At 45.7% G+C, this 18,877-nt stretch overlaps 1 protein-coding gene across 2 annotated transcripts in view; it reads right to left on the reverse strand.

The window, feature by feature from the left end:
• The window catches only part of ema (C-type lectin domain containing ema), a 78,616-nt gene extending 68,329 nt beyond the window's left edge, over nt 1–10,287 (reverse strand). Inside the window, exons 1-2 of one of the 2 annotated variants that reach the window (XM_050176594.3) lie at nt 9,639–10,287; nt 3,458–3,586 (exon numbers count right to left, since the gene is read on the reverse strand). In XM_050176594.3, coding sequence (XP_050032551.2) covers nt 3,458–3,586; nt 9,639–9,712 — 203 coding nt within the window. In that variant the 5' untranslated portion in view covers nt 9,713–10,287. The remainder of the gene's footprint in view (nt 1–3,457; nt 3,587–9,638) is intronic. The other variant, XM_050176595.3, reaches the window with a different exon arrangement.
• Between the last annotated feature and the right edge of the window lie 8,590 nt (nt 10,288–18,877).

Raw genomic sequence — 18,877 nt, forward strand, 5'->3', positions numbered from 1 at the left:
TTTTTTTGGCAAACGTTGCATGTTTAGCCGCAGGGCCGTTTAGCATAGCCGCAACAGTCGACCACCAAGACATGCTGGCATTTTCTGACATGACTGAATTGATAATAGCTTTATCATCTTTTACGTAGCGCACAAAATTTGTGCGCTGACAAAATTGACTGTACAGCGACTCCACATCCATGATTTGTTTTTAAGTGCCCTTCCCACCCCCATTTCCCTTACGGTCTGTGACCCTGAAGGGTGTTCGAATACTGAAATTTCCTAACTAAACTGATTTCGAATGTGCAAAAAAAGCTACTTTTGGATATCAAACTAAATATCAAACATTTTTTTCATTTATAATCCGTGTGAACCAACGTTGAAAATGGCTTACATACACTGACACATGAATGCGATGCCATTCGCAACTGTACATACAGTCAAGTGGGCCATTCGTAAACTTCTTTCAGTTGTCTGGTGCGCAATGCAAGTGAAAGTAATGAAGCAAAGAACAGCACATTACAACACACATGTACAGTGTTGTGTTCATTGAAAAGGAGCGAAGTGTATTACTGCAGTGATGCCTGGCGGCTTAAAGAAATGCCATTGGGATGAGATTGGCCAGAGAAGAAATTGCTTTGCTTAAATCGTGGCAACATGTTGATAGGCCGCGTAAAAGTGGGGCGTTCTTATTGAATGACTAAAAGTTGCTGCACCAGAGTTGGTTGCTTTATGCAATCACTAATAGAACTGGTGCCTTTCTGTAGCCCGCAGCTGTAACTGGCCTGCAGTGGAGTCATTTGGAGCGCATTACACTTCGCATCATTCCTTCTCCCCCCCCTCAGACCTCCATAAGCGTTGTTATCCCTTATGATCAAACCAAAACTAGTTGACCACTTCTAATAGCGAACTCTCTAATCAAATACAAATGAAATAGCAAGGATCATTTGAGTCGTAGTCGAAATATTAAATATTTGCACACCCACAGCTACCCTAGATCTGCCCTTGGTCTTTTTCTGACTGGGCTGACGTATCCGACAGCTTACACCGTAATGCACGAAGCTTGCACGTTGGAGTGCGAGTTCATGCAACTCAAAGGTGTCCCGCATTACCGTCCAGGAAGATAAAAGGCGCCCTTGTGCCTACCACTATTAATTATCACAAAGAGCTTAGATAAGCTCCTACCCTCAAAAGTCAACATTATCCAAGTCGTACAGATAACTGGAGACTTCTGTGAACGAGGCAATACCTACTGCACTTCGCCCTGTGTGGCTGCTAGGCGCCGATGAAGACGATGCATCAGCAAAGATTAAAAGAGATGCCATAAAGGCAAACAAATGAAGTTAAAGCTGAAGTGATAGATAAATGCTTGGAAACGCCTAAAGCATTGATTTTAACGAGAGCAGAGATCTACCTAACCAAGAAATTGATGTAAATATCAATGAAGAAAATTAAAAGGACACTATAAAAGTAAAAACTGAAGTTGATAGATAAGTGCTTCAAATTGCCCCAAACATCAATTTTGATGAACACAAATTGCTAAACTGAGAAATTGACATATAGCATAAGATTGACACAACTACTTTGTAAATATGGAATCTATGTCCAATGGTATCTTTCCCCCCATTTATACCTTGTAAATAGTCAATCACTAATAATAGAGGGAATTACAGAGCCTGTGAATACAAAAGGAAATGTAATACGGCCGATTGCTTCGCATTTTCCCCATCTTGTCAATGATAAATCTGCATGTTGCTGTCAGTGATGTTTACAGGTGTGTGGCACCCTTTTCGTTTCACCCTGCTCTGGTTCCCAGCAGGCCTAGCTAAGCATGACCTCTGAGATCCCTGCCACAGTGCAGGGAAAGGAGCGACTTCAGTTGAAATTTCTCTCGACAACTTCGTAATCTCTTGTCGCAGTACAAATGCCAACATGTGCTAAGAAGTGCAAGCACACCGCTAGCTAGACTCAATGCTAGGCTCCAGCTAGGTAGCGTTGAATGACCCTGGCGCGTCACTGAATGCAACCATTGACCTCTCCGAGGGTCACCGTCATCAATGGACAACACCGCCACTGACAGACCTAAGGTCATCAAATGAGTAAACCTCAACAGGGTCGCACTGTGGAATGACCAAAAATTGGGGTATTTCAGCTTCAATGCACATTCCAGTGAGCTAACAATCAGCAGAGAGTGAGCATTGCATAAGCAAGTTATGGTCAGTTACCCTTGCCATCCGTGTCATTTTCACATTTCTTTGCCACTGAGCACACAGACAACACTATGCAGAAATGTCGTGCCTACTGACATACCAGACACAGCAAATAGCAAAAGTAAAAGCATTCTCAGGATTGTGCCAAGGTTAATGGAGACACTACGTGCATGTTTGAGTATGCAAATGCCCTCGTAAGCCATTCCTGCCACACTGTCTAGAACAGAACTCCACATGTTGCCAAGGTTATTAGCAGCCCACACCCATCGCCAACGTTCCTAGCGCTGGCGAAGCTGTCGAGTGGTTGTCACTTTTAAAAGCATTGTTTTTTATGTTTTGTGTCACAGTGGTGGAACTGAAGGAATGTAAAGGTAATTTGCAGACGTTCCTGAAATGAGAATTGCTTTGGACTTTAATGGGAATGGTAATGACAGCCCCTTTCTACAATGCTAATTTGGATACAGTCCACCTGCATATTGTTAGGATCGGCCTGCAGGGGTACTGCTCTGCAAAGCTATTTCAGCCAGCTGCACATGTTTTGATCCACCCGCAGTGGGGGCGCCCTTCAGAGAACTAGCGAGGATAGCGCTAACCAACCATGAACTTACTTCAGAGAACTGCGGACTACGGCAGCAAGAAGAGTCACCCCCCCCCCCCTAAAGGGTGCTTTGCGGTGCGGGGGCCCCAGGATTCGTCACAGTCTGCTGACACACGTGGCGACTACAGGAGAAAGGCAGCTCTGGAATCTAGAGGCGCCGGCTGGGGTCAGGCGTGACCACCTGGCTACGCGGACGCAAGACAATGGACACTACGATGGCCACGTTGCGAAGGTCAGCTCCGAGTACTGCGAAGGTCGTCTGCCCTCGGAGGGGGGCAGTGAAAGTGCGTACGTGTGTGTGTGAGCCCTCCTCCTCCAAAAAGGCGGTTAGCCTACGATGATGTTGAACGGAGTGTTTATAAGCAGCTGTTTGTCGCTGCTACAGCGTGCTCGTGCTCATCGTTGTGCTCTGTGCTCGTTTGCTGTATGCTTCGTCTTGCAGGCTCCATTCGAGAGTCACGCTGGACTGTGTAAATGTATCTCTTGTTTAAAATGTAAATACCTTAAATAAACCCTGTACGCCTAGTTCCTCTCTACGACCTTCAACCCTTACAAATGGTGGCAGCGGCGAGATCATCTGACAACTCCTACAACTGGATGCCAGCGGAGGGATCGTCCGACAAATCTTACAATATGCTGGAAGCAAGCGTATACTCAGAACTGTACTCACTCAAACACCGTGCTATCATTCTGGTCGCCCCAGATGAGGATCTCGGCGATCGAGCGGAGCGTCTCCACCAGGATGCCCTTGTTTTGCTCTGTGACCGTCTGGTTCTTCGACAGCAGGTGGTACAAGTACCTGGGGCAGCAAAAGACGACAGATGCATGACCGACAGGTACACTATGGCATAGAGGATGTTGGTCGATCTGAGCTAAATGCAAAGAACACTTTTATAACCTTCATGGCCTCCTGTTCAACTTGTGTTCAAGACTTGCGTGGAAACCTGTTAGGCAACCCCAAAACATACCATCAGAGTGTCTTTGTCCTTGAGACTCTTCCTGCTCAAATTATTTCAAGCGCTGATTGAGTGGTTTGAGTGATTGATTGGTTGGGTAACACTACAAGGCTACACATAGGCTTGCGAAAAGACGCTGAAGAGGACGGTCCCAGACTGATTTAAACCAACTAGAATTTGTTTTTTTAGCATTGAACAAAATTTCAGTACAAAGGTGTTTTTTGATTTCAACCTCGCAGGAAAGCAACGGCTACAGTTGGGAATCGAACCCACGGCATTGCGATTGGCAGGAGAACACAAGATCCACTAAGCCAAAACAAAGTTATAGTAAGCACCCTTAAAAGAGGTGTAATCATTGGGAGGAGGGCGTAGGTTCAGACATTGTAGTACTCCCTGAAAGTTAGTTGTTAGTTGCTCTTTATGAGAACACCTCTGTAAGAAATAGAAACATTTTACAGGCTGAGAACCCACACACCCTGCCAATGTCAGCAATAGTACGACGAGTGAACATATTGCGGACGAGACTAAATGTCCAACACGAGAGGACTTGCTGCATAGTAGCATGTCACATTCAAATTGACAAATCACAAGTAATTATTACTTGAATCCACGGTTCAACAGAATCCCATCTGGTCGGGAAAATTCATTGCAAGAAATATTGAGCGCCGACCAATCGTTGTAAAAGGAAAAAATGACGTTTCAGCTCTACTAAGGGAGCCTGTTCCCCTTGCTGAACAAGGCTCTTATAGCGGGGCCGAAGCATCTTTTTTTGCTTTTGGAATGATTGGTCGCTGTTCTATATTTCCCGCCATACTTATTGCTTAAAAATGAGTGCTTTACTTCTTGCATTTGTTGTGACTGTCTGTGCAATGTTAGCCAGGTCAGTATTAATTACTCTGAGTATTCTTATATTACATCCTTTGTTTTTCAATATTTTATACTTGTGAATGCACTGTTTGTCCCCCATACAAGTGAAATTATCAGTGATCGTTTTCACAAGAGGCCACAAGAGAAAACATGGAAACCCAGCAGCAGTATTTTAAAAAATATATGGGATAGGACTGATATGCTGGAAAGTTCGAGCAGAAGTTGCAAGCCACTCTTAATGGCAGGGGATAATTTCGGTGCTGCAGTCTACAGAACATCAACCTTTCAGTGCAGGAACGTGCGAGGCTGAGAAAAGAGTCTTACAAGAAGTAAAGAAATGTATGCACTTTAACCACACCACAGATGTTGATTTGCATAAAGGCTATTGAACTACTGTCATTTGAGAGGAGAATATCATAAGAGTTCCCCCTGAAGATAATGCAGGCAAATTTGACACTACAATTATTCAACACCCACGGTGATGGAATGATGGGCAGTGCATGAATATTTTATTCTAGAAGACTGCATGGATTCATCAGGAGAGCAAACTGCAGCTCCTTGTATTTTTCTTCGTAGTCAAGCTGTACCGTGTTAGTCGCACAACATTTTCTTTAAGAGCAGTGTGGTGTTTTGCGCTGGCAAGTACTCCATTGTGATGAGTGATTTTGACTACAAAAATAAGTCATGGCACTTCTCAGTATGCCTGAAGCTAGCTCTGGATGCCAGCTGGCACAGTAACGCGCACACACACACACACACACACACACACACACACACACACACACACACACACACACACACACACACACACACACACACACACACACACACACACACACACGAAAGGTGACGATTTCATATATTAGACTTATTTTTATTTGGAATGTTCTGGAATGTGGTAGTGATTACACGGTGAAAGAGTAACCACTGGCACACGGCAAATCCAAGGTGCTGACTCACGAGTACACTGACCCTAAACTCGGTCAAAACTTGACTCACAGGCACAAGACAGGCGCGAGCATTTGTGGGTGACAAAGGGTGCAAGACGAACGCAAGTATGAACGGAGAGTACTAACGAAAGACAGCGATGGCAAGTAAGTGAATGCTAATGTTAAAGCGAATGACTGTCGGCGGGTGCAAGTAGACGAGAGTGTGTATGCAAGTAAGCGTTGCCAACTGGGAGTGTCGACGCGAGCGTGAGCGTGGGTGCCAGTGATTGTGAATGGAAGCAGCTATGAATGCAAGCGAGTGTGGGTGAATGCGAGTAGGAGCGTGGGTGAGCGCCGACGTGTGCAAGTGCGCGTGAGTGAGTGAGAGTGTAATGAGTGGCTAATTGCACGAGCAATTAGCCACTCATTCTGTGAACCTGTGGGTGGAAACGGGAAATCAAATCAAATAAAAATTGTGGAGTTCTAACATTCAAAGGCAACGTGTATGGATGCCAATGTGCAAGGTAGGTAGGAGCTCCCGAATAATTTCAACTACCTCGAGCCCTTTAACGAGCACTTGAATATAATACGCAAGCGGTTTTGCATGCCAACTCTATCGAAATGTAAACACTGGGGTTGGGATTTGAACCCACGACCTTGCTTCCGGCAGCAGACTGGCACAGCTACTTATAGCCACTGTGGTGCTTATCAAGAAACGGGATGGTGATTCGAAGCAAAATGGCGGCAAAGTTTACACAACTTCATGTACTACCTCCATGCCCAAGAGCAGATGCAGACACTATAGTGCCAGGTATGTATACATATTTCGTTTGTTTAGTGTCTCGTATGTTTAGTGTGAAACTATGGATGAAGGTACGCATCCGCGAGCCCAAAATTCCGAACACTTCTGGCGATGGGCAGTAACTGGAAGTAACTGCCAGAAGTTAACACACAGACAGATGCCCTGTTAGCCACTGTGCCAGCAAAGTCAGAGCCCCTGAGGTGGTGTTATTGGTATGACGAGAGCAACTTTTCCACTGTTCGCTCATGGAGTGTATTCATAAAATAATTACATAAGAGGCAAAATTTCGGTTGCGATTTTGCATTTGTTCAATAAGTTGGTGTCACTTGCTAAGCAGGTAAGTATGCATAATGAACGAGTCCAAAAAAAAATATGCCTATGACAGATCAGTCACCGACTATAGTATTTCTATTCTGCCAGAACAATGTGTGTCCTAACCTAAGCAGCTGGAAAATTGTAATATCGGTGTCAATACAATTTCCATAAACAAGCTCTAAAAATGGGACATTTTAGAACAAAATGATAAATACTCGCAGGTATGTTCTATGATCTCAGCTAACCAAAGTACACACTTGTAGCCTAGTACAGGTTCAGAGATGCATTACATTTATGCACAACCAAGGCAAGGCATAATGGTCACGTGAGGATGGAATGGAGATTTGAAAACAGACCAACAATGGTCAAACATGGGAAGGGCTCAGCCTGCAGCCAACGACCCCAACAAATTTCCTTGTCAGAACATTGGCTCCAGTCTGAAGAGCTTCCCTCGTCTGTCCCTAGCTTTTCAGTATTCACAATCCAGGCACCACTAGTCATGCACGAAAAAGACAACAACCCGCTTGAGTTTTACAACAAAGCGACAAAACCACTTCAGTCTAAGAACACTTCGCAAACTGGAGTGTAGTCCTGCTGCAAAGCAGAACCCCACTCTGTTGTTATGCCTAGCCCGTTGGCCGACCACCGTTGTGTTTTCACAGATAAAAAGCACTCTGTCCTCCGTATAATGTGGCAGCGTTGACAATGCAACGCATTAGCACACAATCGCCACCAGCCCGCGCTGTTGTGTAAACAATGAGCTGCGTGCGTGATAAGCCTCCGCCTCTGGTCACGGGGTCTTAAATGTCATTGTCAGTTTACAACGTGAGTGTGAGACGAGCCTGCTTTAGCCCCAGTTACTTTGGCATTCAAATTTTTTTACTCATGTGTACGTAAAGCATGCTTGATTTTCGATCCCTGGGCTGCCATAATCTACAATAAACAATGTCAAAATGGCTTTCCTCAGCTGCATTAAGGTTTATATTACAATGTTGTAACAGCGACCACATAAAGCTGGCCATATAGCGCCAACAGGCTTCAGATATATTAGCGAAAATCAAACCCTTCCATTTCCCTTGTTACAACCGACAATTCCCGCAATAAAATAATGCAAGAGGAACAACTTTAACATTTTAACACAAAGTATTAGCATGTCACTTTGACTGTCCCAGAGGAAGTCCATAACATGCCTCCTTTGCTTGCTTCCCGCGAAGCTTGACGACATCTTTCTCTTTGCCTCCAAGTGCTCCGCACAGCTTAGCGGCAGGTCCTACACAGAAACAAAGCTCCATAGCGACTGAATAATCTCTACAGCCTCCTGCAAGGATGCAACCTGTGCAGGCTGCCCTACTATATTGCCATCAGAGTTATCGCTGAGGCTCGCCCTTTCATTGACATCCCACGGAGCTTATCTCAAAGCTGGCCCACAGCAGCCACATGCAGTTTTATAACCAATAATTTAGCCTGGAAACATTCTAGTAAGCGGGCTGTTTTAGCATGGAACACATACCAAAGCTGGCAGTGTCATGGCTTTTCATTCTCACACATGAAATATTTTTGTAAGCAGTATTCTTGCAAGTGAGTTGGACAGTATATGAATTTCCGTGGCCTCTTTAACGTTTCCAACGTCAACAGGACTGCATCTGACACTCAGTGCCTGATGCATTTGATATTTTCAATCTGTGCAAGCACACACACCTATGTAGCAACATCTTGAAGCGAAAGGCCTCCAGGGAGCTAAACAGTCATATATATCTATTTGAGAAGGGGGTGTGGTCAGTTTACAAGGCGAGTAAGCACACGCTAGAGAAACCTGTGATGTGGCTAAATCACGCAATTTCGCGTTGGTGGGCAGGAGACCCGCGACGCTAGACATCGGCAAGCTAAAGCTCTACCAAGTACAGTAACACCCAACTTCCGGCAGAACAGGCCATGCTGAAGTAGTGAAAACGCGTAACTGCGATTGACAGTCATTAGTGAGTACACACTCAACATACACCTTGCTTTATTTCGTTTACTCCCCTGCGTGCGCTAAACCCCCGCAAATTACGGTCCCAGCAAACCGGCGACGGGGAAAGCGTGCCTACAAAGAACTTCCTACAAGTAGCTCTCAGTTCTGCTGAGAGCATACGGTGATGGACGCAGAAACTTGGCATTTTCGCTAACGCAAACGAAACGACTGTCAGCCCGTTATCGCGCGCTAATCGCCGTCGGAACGGGGCTTTTAAGTTGATAGCCGCGATGCGTCCCTACACAATGGCTCTGTTATCCCACTCTGAGTCGCGCGGATGTCAAAGGTTGATTTCCTCATCGAGTGCGTCGGAATGGCTGAAATGCACAAGACGGCTGCAGCTGACGCGTGGAACGATGGCCCGGCGCCTCCGCGCCCGAGGTTGCAAGACGCACTTTCCTGCAACTACGGAGCGCTTGCAACACGCTACAATTACACTCGCTGACTGCGCAATTCATGTCGTGCTCGCAATGTTTCTTTAAAGCAGCGAGGTACTTTAAACACGCAGGTACTGCCGCATTCGTGCGAGAAATACACGTTTCCCGAATTCTGAGGACGCCGCACGCGTTCACGTCCGAGTGGCGACGCTCACGGGCAACACCCACCGAGTTCGACCTCAAACGAAGCAAACATCGCGTAGGAAGTCAGAACTTTCGGTTCGCGTGTGGAGCGGGCGACCGTGCTGTCCCTGCGCAAGAACTGCCACAGGATTCCGCAACTATTAAAGCGTAGACGACACGGCTGCTTGACAAGGAAAATCAAAATGAGAAGCAGGGCTTTCAACCCCGCGTTTATTGCAAATAGAGGGAAAAGAAAAAAACGGGGTGCGCTCCCTCGAAAACGCCGTGACTTTTGTAGCATCGGGATGGCCCCAAAAGCTGCTCGATTACACACGACGCACTTCTCGCCAATGGCAGTCGAGGCAAACACGACAAGTTATCGAGGTGTCTGCCGCACGACAAGAAACTTACTTGAGGTGTTCGAGGGAGTGCGGGTTCTTCGGTTTCCAGAGACCGCCGGAGAACCAACCTTTGTTGCGAAACATGGTGGTCGCGTTGTTTTTTCTTTCGTTTCACCGAGTCCACGCCGACTTCACCATAACACTCGAAGGCTTCGCTCCGTAGTCGCGACACCGCGGTCCCTTGCTTGATTGAACGCAGTATCAGCGGGGAAACGCCGTGCTTTCAGGGGTGGCCATTTCATCGTAATAAATGAAGCAGCTACGAAAGCGGCACAGCGGCCATGTCGGATTAACGGGATACCTGCGATTGGCCAACGAAAATGGGTAAGCAATAAACAAAGGAAAAGTCCCGGTAGAGGTCGCTACTTTACTGCACCAGCTGGAAACGCATTTAGCGGCGAAATACCGATGAAAATAATACTCTTTAAAAAAAATACTACTAAGTTTATGTAGTCGGTCAGTGACACTTACTGCTGCTTATTCTAGGCTATATCAAAAGAAAAAGAAAACGACTGTTGCTATGTCGTTGTTATGGACGCTGTACATACAGGGTCCTGCAAAATTCGCTTAGCGTCGTCGAAAAAATATCTTGCGCTTACTGCTGCACTGTTCTTGCTGAAGTTTTGCAGAAAGATCGCATTTTTGAGTCCACATCGTTCAGTGTTACATTTGCCAGTTTTTTGCCTGCTTTTTTTTTTTTAAGAAACAGTGCATATTTACTTTCGCCTATGAAACTATTCTTACACCTTGCCAAGACCGTGGCCAATGGGGATGAGCATAGAGTTTGCTACAAAATTTACTGTAGGAAACTCTATGGGGATGAGAACTGCTGCCGCGAGGGCGCACGCATAAACTTGTGTCGAGCCCTGCCGGCAGTCACATAAAGCAGCCGATCTGGGAGTGTTACCCGCTCCACGAACACGGGGCAGCCCTCCCTGAAACCTCCCTGAAACAAGATAAGCTCCAAATGGTGTAAACTTCTTTAAGAATATGTACTCTTTAAAACGTTTGCACCCTTTGTGGCGTATCTGGTCCCACTATGGTAATCGTAATCTGCCTTGCTTGCCTTTCCATTCTTTAACACTGCAAGCTCGGTACTTCCAAGTCACGAACAGCATGAGCGTTATCAGCGTGACATAGAACACTCTTAAAACGGTTGCACCCTTTGGGGTGTATATTTGTCCCACAACGATAATCGTCATCTGCCTTGCTTGCGTTTCCTTTCCTGAAAACTCGGCGCTCGCTACTTTCCTGTCGAGAATGCTGCGTCACACTGATAACGCGCATGCTGTTCGTGACTGGGAAGTACCGGGCTCGCAGCGTTAAAGAAAGGAAACGCGGGCAAGACAGATGACGATTATCGTTGTGGGACAAGATAAGCCCCAAATGGTGTAAATTTTTCTAAGAGTGAATTCTCGACAGGAATTAGTACACTCTTAGGCAAAGGTACACCCTTTGGGGTGTATATCTGCCACAACGATAATCGTCATCTGCCTTGCTCGCGTTTCCTTTCTTGAAAACGCCGCACCCGCTACTTTCCTTTAGAGAATGCCATGTCATGCTGATAACGCGCATGCCGTTCGTTACTGGGAAGTGCCGGGCTCGCCGTGTTAAAGAAAGGAAATGCGGACAAGACAGATGACGATTATCGTTGTGTGGCAAAAGGGTGTAATTTTGCTTAGGAGTGTAGCGAGCGCAACGTTGTCAAGAAAGGAAGCGCAAGCAAGGCAGATGACGATTATCGTTGTGGGACAAATATACACCCCGAAAGGGTGCAACTGTTTTACACTCGTCACTCTTAAAAAATTGCACCCATAGGGGCTTATCTTGTCCCACAACGATAATCGTCATCTATCTTGCCCGCGTTTCCTTTCTTTAACGCTGCGAACCCGGTGCTTCCCAGTCACGAAAGGCTTATCAGTGTGACACAGCATTCTCGGCAGGAAAGAAGCGAGCGCCAAGTTTTCAAGAAAGGAAAGCAAGGGAGATGACGATTATCGCTGTGGGACAAATATACACCCCGAAGGGTGCAACCATTTTAAGAGTGTGTTAAACAAATGTGCACCCTTTGGTGTGTATATCTGTCGCACAACGATAATCACCGTATGCCTTGCGTGTCCTTTCTAGAAAACGCTGCGCTCGCTACTTTCCTTTCGAGAATGCTGTGTCATGCTGATTACGCGCGTGCCGTTCGTGTCTTGGAAGTACCGGGATCGCAGGGTTAAGAGGAAGCTTTAGCTCGGGTGCTCCTATCTGAATACATGTAAAAGGAGAATTCGGTTTTCTCGGAAACCACTCCACCAAATTTGGCGAGGTTTGTTGCATTTAAAAGAAAAACTTAAAATCTAGTGACTGTTGATTTCGCATTTTTGATTTAGGTCGTCAATTGTTAATTAAAGAGCGGCAAGACTTCAACACTGTCAGAAGACGAAACTATCAAGTTTACAACTTTGTAACGTAGCAATGAATAGTAATATCACAATTATGCGAATTGCATCTAATAGTATGCATCTAAAGCGGACGAAATTGATATGTTACACATGAATCTAAAAAAAATTAGTATTATGGAAATATAGCTTTTACAGAACCCTTGTACACAACATAACAATTTCACGTAACATGTAAAATGGCATATCAAATTTGTCCGCTTTCAATTATCTAGTGGATGCCGTTTATAGAACCGCGATATCTGTTCTTGATGCACAGCTGTTCGTGCGAACTTCGTGCATCCATTTTTCTTTGAGACTTTCAGATTTCCCAAAATCTCTTTAACAATATTCAGGCCCTAAATCGAAATTGCGCTTCTAACAGTCACTAGAATTTCACTTTCTCTCTCAAATGCAACAAACTTCATTAAAAACGGTCCAGGGGTTATCTCAGAAAAGCGTTTTTGCGTTTTACATGTATTTGAATAGGCCGCGTCGGAGTTGGGCCCGAGCTAAAGCTTCCTCTTAAAGAAACGAAATGCGGAAAAGACAAATGACGATTATTGTTGTGACAAGATATGGCCCAAAGGGTGCAATTTTGTTGAGGATCGAGTGTAGAGGATTTCTGAGTTTGGATTAATTTTGACACCCCGAGTACTCCAGCGTTTTTAACACTCTTAAAGAAGTTCGCAGCCTTTGGGCTTATCTTCACTCTTAAAACGGTTGCACCCTTTGGGGGGTGTATATTTGTCCCAGAACTACAATCGTCATCTGCCTTGCTTGCGTTTCCTTTCTTGAAAACTCGGCGCTCGCTACTTTCCTGTCGAGAATGCTGTGTCACACTGATAACGCGTACGCCGTTCGTGAGTGGGAAGTACCGGGCTCGCAGCGTTAGAGAAAGAAACGCGGGCAAGGTAAATGACGATTATCGTTGTGGAACAAGATAAGCACCAAAGGGTGTAATGTTTTAGAGTGTTGCCCCGCAACGATAATCGTCATCTGCCTTGCTTGCGTTTCCCTTCTTAAAAGCTCTGATCTCGCTACTTTCTTGTAGGTAATGCTACGTCACGCTGATAACGCGCGTGTCGTTCAAGGCCTGGAAGTACATACTTCACAAAGTTATTCTTCGGAATTTTGAGAATGGCAGCCCACAAACAAATGAAATGAAAAAAAAAAAAGAAACTCCGACAGCGCATATATTTTATGTTAGCTCTTCTCAGACTGAAATATTAAAAGCGCGAAACAATAACAGGAGATCGACCCGCGCAAGAGGCCGCGTTTCTACCAGAAAGCTCGCCTTCGTGCATAGCATTCGCCGCGCCAACGTTTCCCGGTAAACGTTACGGTTACGTAAGCTGCAGGCGCCGGGAAGCATGAAAAGCAGTCAGGGGTATTTTAATGCTATCGCGTTCCACTCTTAAAGGCGAAGCTTAAGCGTACTCCATATTTCTTCCATGTGATATGTGTATGGCATAAATTTAAAGTGATACCGAGTTACTAAACCTAGTTCATCGAACGACACTTATCGTCGTCGTCGTACCTGTCGATGGATCTGCGCTTGTTTCTGCCGGAGCTCATCCCCCTTCACCGCCGTCTCCCTGGTGAGCTGATGCGTCTGCACACGAACAGCTGTGCCACATCGCTACACATGCTTGACGAAAACAAGTGCACACTGCACCTACAAATGTTTACCGTGTTAGGACACAGCGAAACCAGCGGCGCAGTGATCGCCGATGCTCACGAGGATTATTTCCAGTCCAGATTGGCAGCTCGTGATACAGTTGACAATGAAATATTTGCTTTTGCACTGTACACTGCTTCGTCCCTGCAGATCATACGGCTGATGCGGACTATCTAAAAAACGCAGCAGAACCAACGAGATATCTAGATATAGATCTATATAGATATCTATATAGCAGAGCCAACGAGATATCTATATACAGCGAAGCTTGTGTGAGTGTGCATAAAGAGTCGAAACACACACACAAATTATACCGAGCCTGTTGTTAAGCGGAGCTGCTGACTACTAGCGAGTACGGCGGACGCCTTGAACGCATCACAGTTTCATAGGCAGCATGCGCATACGCACACCCATGAGCAAAAGTATACGGACCAGGTAACCGCGCGATAAAGCCTATTTTTCCCTCTGCCTGTGAATACAACTTGAAATTGAGGACTGCAGTCCAAACTTGGCATTGCGAACTTTCCACTATAGTCGTCAATTTGAGTTTATGCACGATAATTACAAAGAAATTTAGTTCTTTTCCGAGACCCTGTGGTCCGTATACTTTTGCTCACGGGCGTACGTAGCGCAATTCGAATCTAAACAATCCGCAAGAAGCGTTTACTTCCTCATTACCGCGCAGCCGCAGATGCGCGAAAGCGAGCTTTCTGGTTCCTTCTTGTTATTTCCCCCGCACGGCCGGCGCCACCGCCGCCGCGGCGGCGAGCGCCATCTCCTGGGGCTGCTAGGAACCCAGCGGCGCGCATGCTCCGCTGTGATTGGTTGGCCTATTAGACGACAGACGGCCACGCAGCTCCCACGGTCACGAAAACCCGGCGATGTTCGCAAAGAAAAACTTCGATTTAAAAAAATGCTACACAAAGTCTGAAAATTGTCTACTAACGCGTCAGCGTGTTTTAACTCGGCTGTTACTTAGGTTTTGCTTACTTGCTTTTTTCTAGCTTATGCATGTCTACTCATCACCCGCCGTGGTTGCTCAGTGGCTATGGTGTTAGGCTGCTGAGCGCGAGGTCGCGGGTTCGCATCCCGGCCACGGCGGCCGCGTTTCGATGGGGGCGAAATACGAAAACACCCACGTACTTAGATTTAGGTGCACGTTAAAGAACCCCAGGTGGTCCAAATTTCCGGAGTCCTCCACTACGGCGTGCCTCAAAATCAGAAAGTGGTTTTGGCACGTAAAACCCCATAATTCAATTCAATTCATGTCTACTCATCGCTTTTCCGGTGCCAGTGAAATGACACCGGTGTACTGAACGGTGTGGAGATGAGTTGCCACGAAGCTGCATGACCCCTTGAAGTTGGTCGTATGAGCTGAGCCAAAACGTCGTCACAGCTGGTTTCGCCTCAGCTGTTCTTTTTTTAATTTTTTATTTTATTTCCTCATTTTCCTTTTTTTGCTACGACATTGACGCGGCGACGGTAACAGCTTCCTTAACGTCAACATTCGTCTATTATTATTAAACTGTTATCACATGTACCAATTAGTTATTCTTTATACTTGGCAGGCCCACAACAGGCTTCTCTGCACGCACACCCTTAATTCGGCAGAGTACGCTTTCAAGGCGGCCTGACGAGAACGGTTTTCTGTCTGATCAATTCCTTTTCTTTCAATTGTCCCTTATCGCTTATATATCTACCAATCATCTACACTTACACTATTATTACGCTTAGATGCCTTCGCAAATTACGCATTTTCGTGCACATACGTGGCACTACACTTTTCGCGTGACAGACATATTTTGCTGGGCTACTCGCTGCTTACGCATTGAAAAAAAAATTGTTTTGGATCAAAATCGGCACCTACGGACTGCAGTCTGGAAAATGCAGTAGTCCCATATTAAAATAACTTTTGGGGCCGCTGGCGACACGACGCACTTCTAGGGTTTCGTGCTCTGCGAGTAGAACACGGATAGCGCGCTGCAAACGACTGAATGGGATATGTATTAGAGCGCAATAGCATCTCATTCCATCCGAAGTCACACCCCCCAATTCAAAGATTAAGTTTTTTTAAATTTAATGTTCTCTATGTAGCCAGGTAATTAGTACGCATAAATTATCCTGGCAGCGAAACAGAACTGAAGACAAAACACCGTGGGTCTCGAAATCTCAGGCTACGTTTACCGGGTTTCATTTATTTACAGTTTTCGTCAAAGTTCTGTCATCTGGAATGCACGTGCCCGACGCGTATGCCGACCGATTGGTGGATCTTCGACGTCGTGTGTATGAGGCGAATAAAAAAGACGTCCTTTCCCAAACCTAATTGTCCTACGTACAAAATGAACTGAGTCTGTCTGTCTCTCTATCTAACACATACACACGCACACATACATACACGCATGCACACACGCGCACGCACAAAATATGTGGCGTCTGGAAAGCTCTCGTATAAAACATCTACATGCGAAAGGCACGAGGATCTAGATAACAAACTATCAAAACCAGAGAGCTGGAAAGGGACCGCGGGTTATGCACAGCCGACGGTGCTGCGACATATACAGCTGCGGTCTATCGCGTGGCGCTTGAAATAAGTGCCGGCATATGCGCCTACATAGAGACGATTGCAGAAGAAATCATTTATCGGTGATCGATGACGGCCTTTGTGTGGCGTACCATTCGATAGTGCTAAGGTGTTCACAAGTTCGTCTGGAATGTTCGCGGTACACAGAGCGCGCTTCCCTTAGAGAATCAATTCGACCGGAGTGTTTAGGTGCGTGCTCACAAGGGGATCAGCTCAACGGGTTGCAGGTAAGCAGACTTGCATTTTCATTAGGGTGAACCTAACTGACCGATTGACTGACTGACTGATTGATTGAACGATTGATTGAGTGACTGAACTATGTCCCAGCCACTGGCGGATTCAAAGAGAGCCGGCGCCCTCCCAACTCTCAGCTTTTTCCCGCCTGTATATCGAATCATTACACACATGCACAAGGCTGCTGTCCCTCTGGGGAAACCCGCGATACGTTACTGGTGCAGCTGGGGCACACTCTACCCCTCCTTCTCACACTATGTCCCTCTGGGGACATAGAACGCGAGTCGAGGATCTACAGGCGTTTGGGATCTTACCCTTTCCCCTTTATTTACACTCCGTTTCTATATGTAAAGATTTATAGTGTATACCTATATGGTGTATCCCAGCTAATTTTAGACAAGGCTTAAATAAATATGCCGTTGCATTCAAGGAGGACGCGACCAAACGCATGATGTTGGCTATTGTATGGTGCAAGCCAGCCTATTTTATTGTGTTCCGCTTAACTGCACAGTCAGTCAAGATTCGAAAACCAACTTCGCAAGCTATAACATTAACAAAAAACATAGACTGAGTAATTTGTAGAGCTTCCTCGAAGACATTTAAAATTCAGCAGCTTCCAACTTCCTACCTGTTCCGCAACCATCGATCTACGTCTTAAAGAAACGCCAAATTTGAAGGGAAAAAAAAAAACGCGCGTGGTCCTGCTCACTTGCGGGTCGCGATTACAGTGCTCTTCGACGTATGAACGAACATCGCATTTAATCTGGTGCGCTCCAAGCAGCCGTGGTGGCTACGGCGTCGCGCTGCTAAGCACAAGGTCGCAGGACCGAATCCCGGCTACTGCGGCCCCATTTCGATGGGGCAGGATGCTAGAGCGTCCACGTACCGTGCACTGTAATATCATTTACACCCTTACACGTGAAAAGGGGTGTAAATTTGCCTGTAGCTCGTCCCCTTGGGGTGTTAATCACATAAATCACACCCTAAGGGTGTCGGTTACATCAATACCACCCTAAGGGTGTCGGTTATATCAATCACACCCTAAGGGTGCCAGATATAGACGCATTTACACCCATTTTCAATTTTCAGGGCGTAAATTACTGTACAGTGTGCGTACAGTGTACAGCAGCAGCAGCAGCTCGTTGGGAATATTATGATAGATGGCTTGCACTGACGTCATTTTATACGCGCGCCATGCTGGCGAACCAGCAAAACGAGCATCCGCGTACGTGTGCGCCTCGCGCGGCTCCAACACAGTGGGCGTCGGTTTTCTGCTAAGCTTTGCTTCCTCCTCGGAGGCAGTGTTAGCCGCCGGAGTGACTGATACACTGACGTCATTGGGCGCCATATTGGAGAACCAACACGGTGAGGAGCTGCGCCTGCGACTCCACGTGCAAGCTATGCAAGCTACATACATACATACATACATACATACATAGATACAAACGCTCTTATAGTCTACCGTCAGTTGCATGTACTTCGTTCCTCCAGGAGGCAGGATGTGGCCTGGTTTTTTGTAGTTACGATCTTAAGTAGCCAACATAAAATGACACCAAGAAAGGCATAGGTGAAATTATTTGTAGTTTTAATTGCGGTTAAGAAATAAGGAATGAGTGGAAAGTAAAGTGGACGAAAATAAACACACTCACACACACACACTCATATATATATATATATATATATATATATATATATATATATATATATATGACATATATATGTCGTAATAACCAAACTATTTCGCGATTGCCCACAGTGCCTGTACGGTACCTCTCTTCGATTTATTTATTGAGTACAATTATCCATTAAACATTACATTATTTTATCCCACTCTCTCACGCATCGATCACAGTAATAAGTTTGATGGTATTAACAGATGTACAAAAGCTTGCCAGTACTCACTCGTTCCACGATCTTCAGAGAACTGCAGAATCACCCTTTCCGGATCAATCACTTCCATGCAAGACGTTGGTCACTTTCGTGAGTTGTAACCTAATGCTATATATTCTTCTGTTTACTGGGTCATTTCTGAATTCTACCGCGCCCCTCTGTAATGTCCTAAGGCCTCACATGTTAGGTTAGGCTAAGTACTTTAGTCTGTAAAAAGGTGCCTTTTTAAATATAAACAAGAAGGGTGTTCTTGTACAAGCAAGGAGTGTCAGAAGGGTGTAATGTAGGTTAAGTTAGCTTAGGTGAGGTATTTTGGGGGTGTAATTGTTTTTTAAGGAGAGACGTGGAATTAGGTGTTGCTTGGCGAAAAGGGGGTGCGAAGAGGGTGTAAAGTGGTTTAGGTTAGGTTCCCGGGTGTAAAAATGCGTTTTTACAAA

The sequence above is a fragment of the Dermacentor andersoni genome, chromosome 8 (assembly GCF_023375885.2).
Source record: "Dermacentor andersoni chromosome 8, qqDerAnde1_hic_scaffold, whole genome shotgun sequence".
Classification (NCBI taxonomy): Eukaryota; Metazoa; Arthropoda; class Arachnida; order Ixodida; family Ixodidae; genus Dermacentor; species Dermacentor andersoni.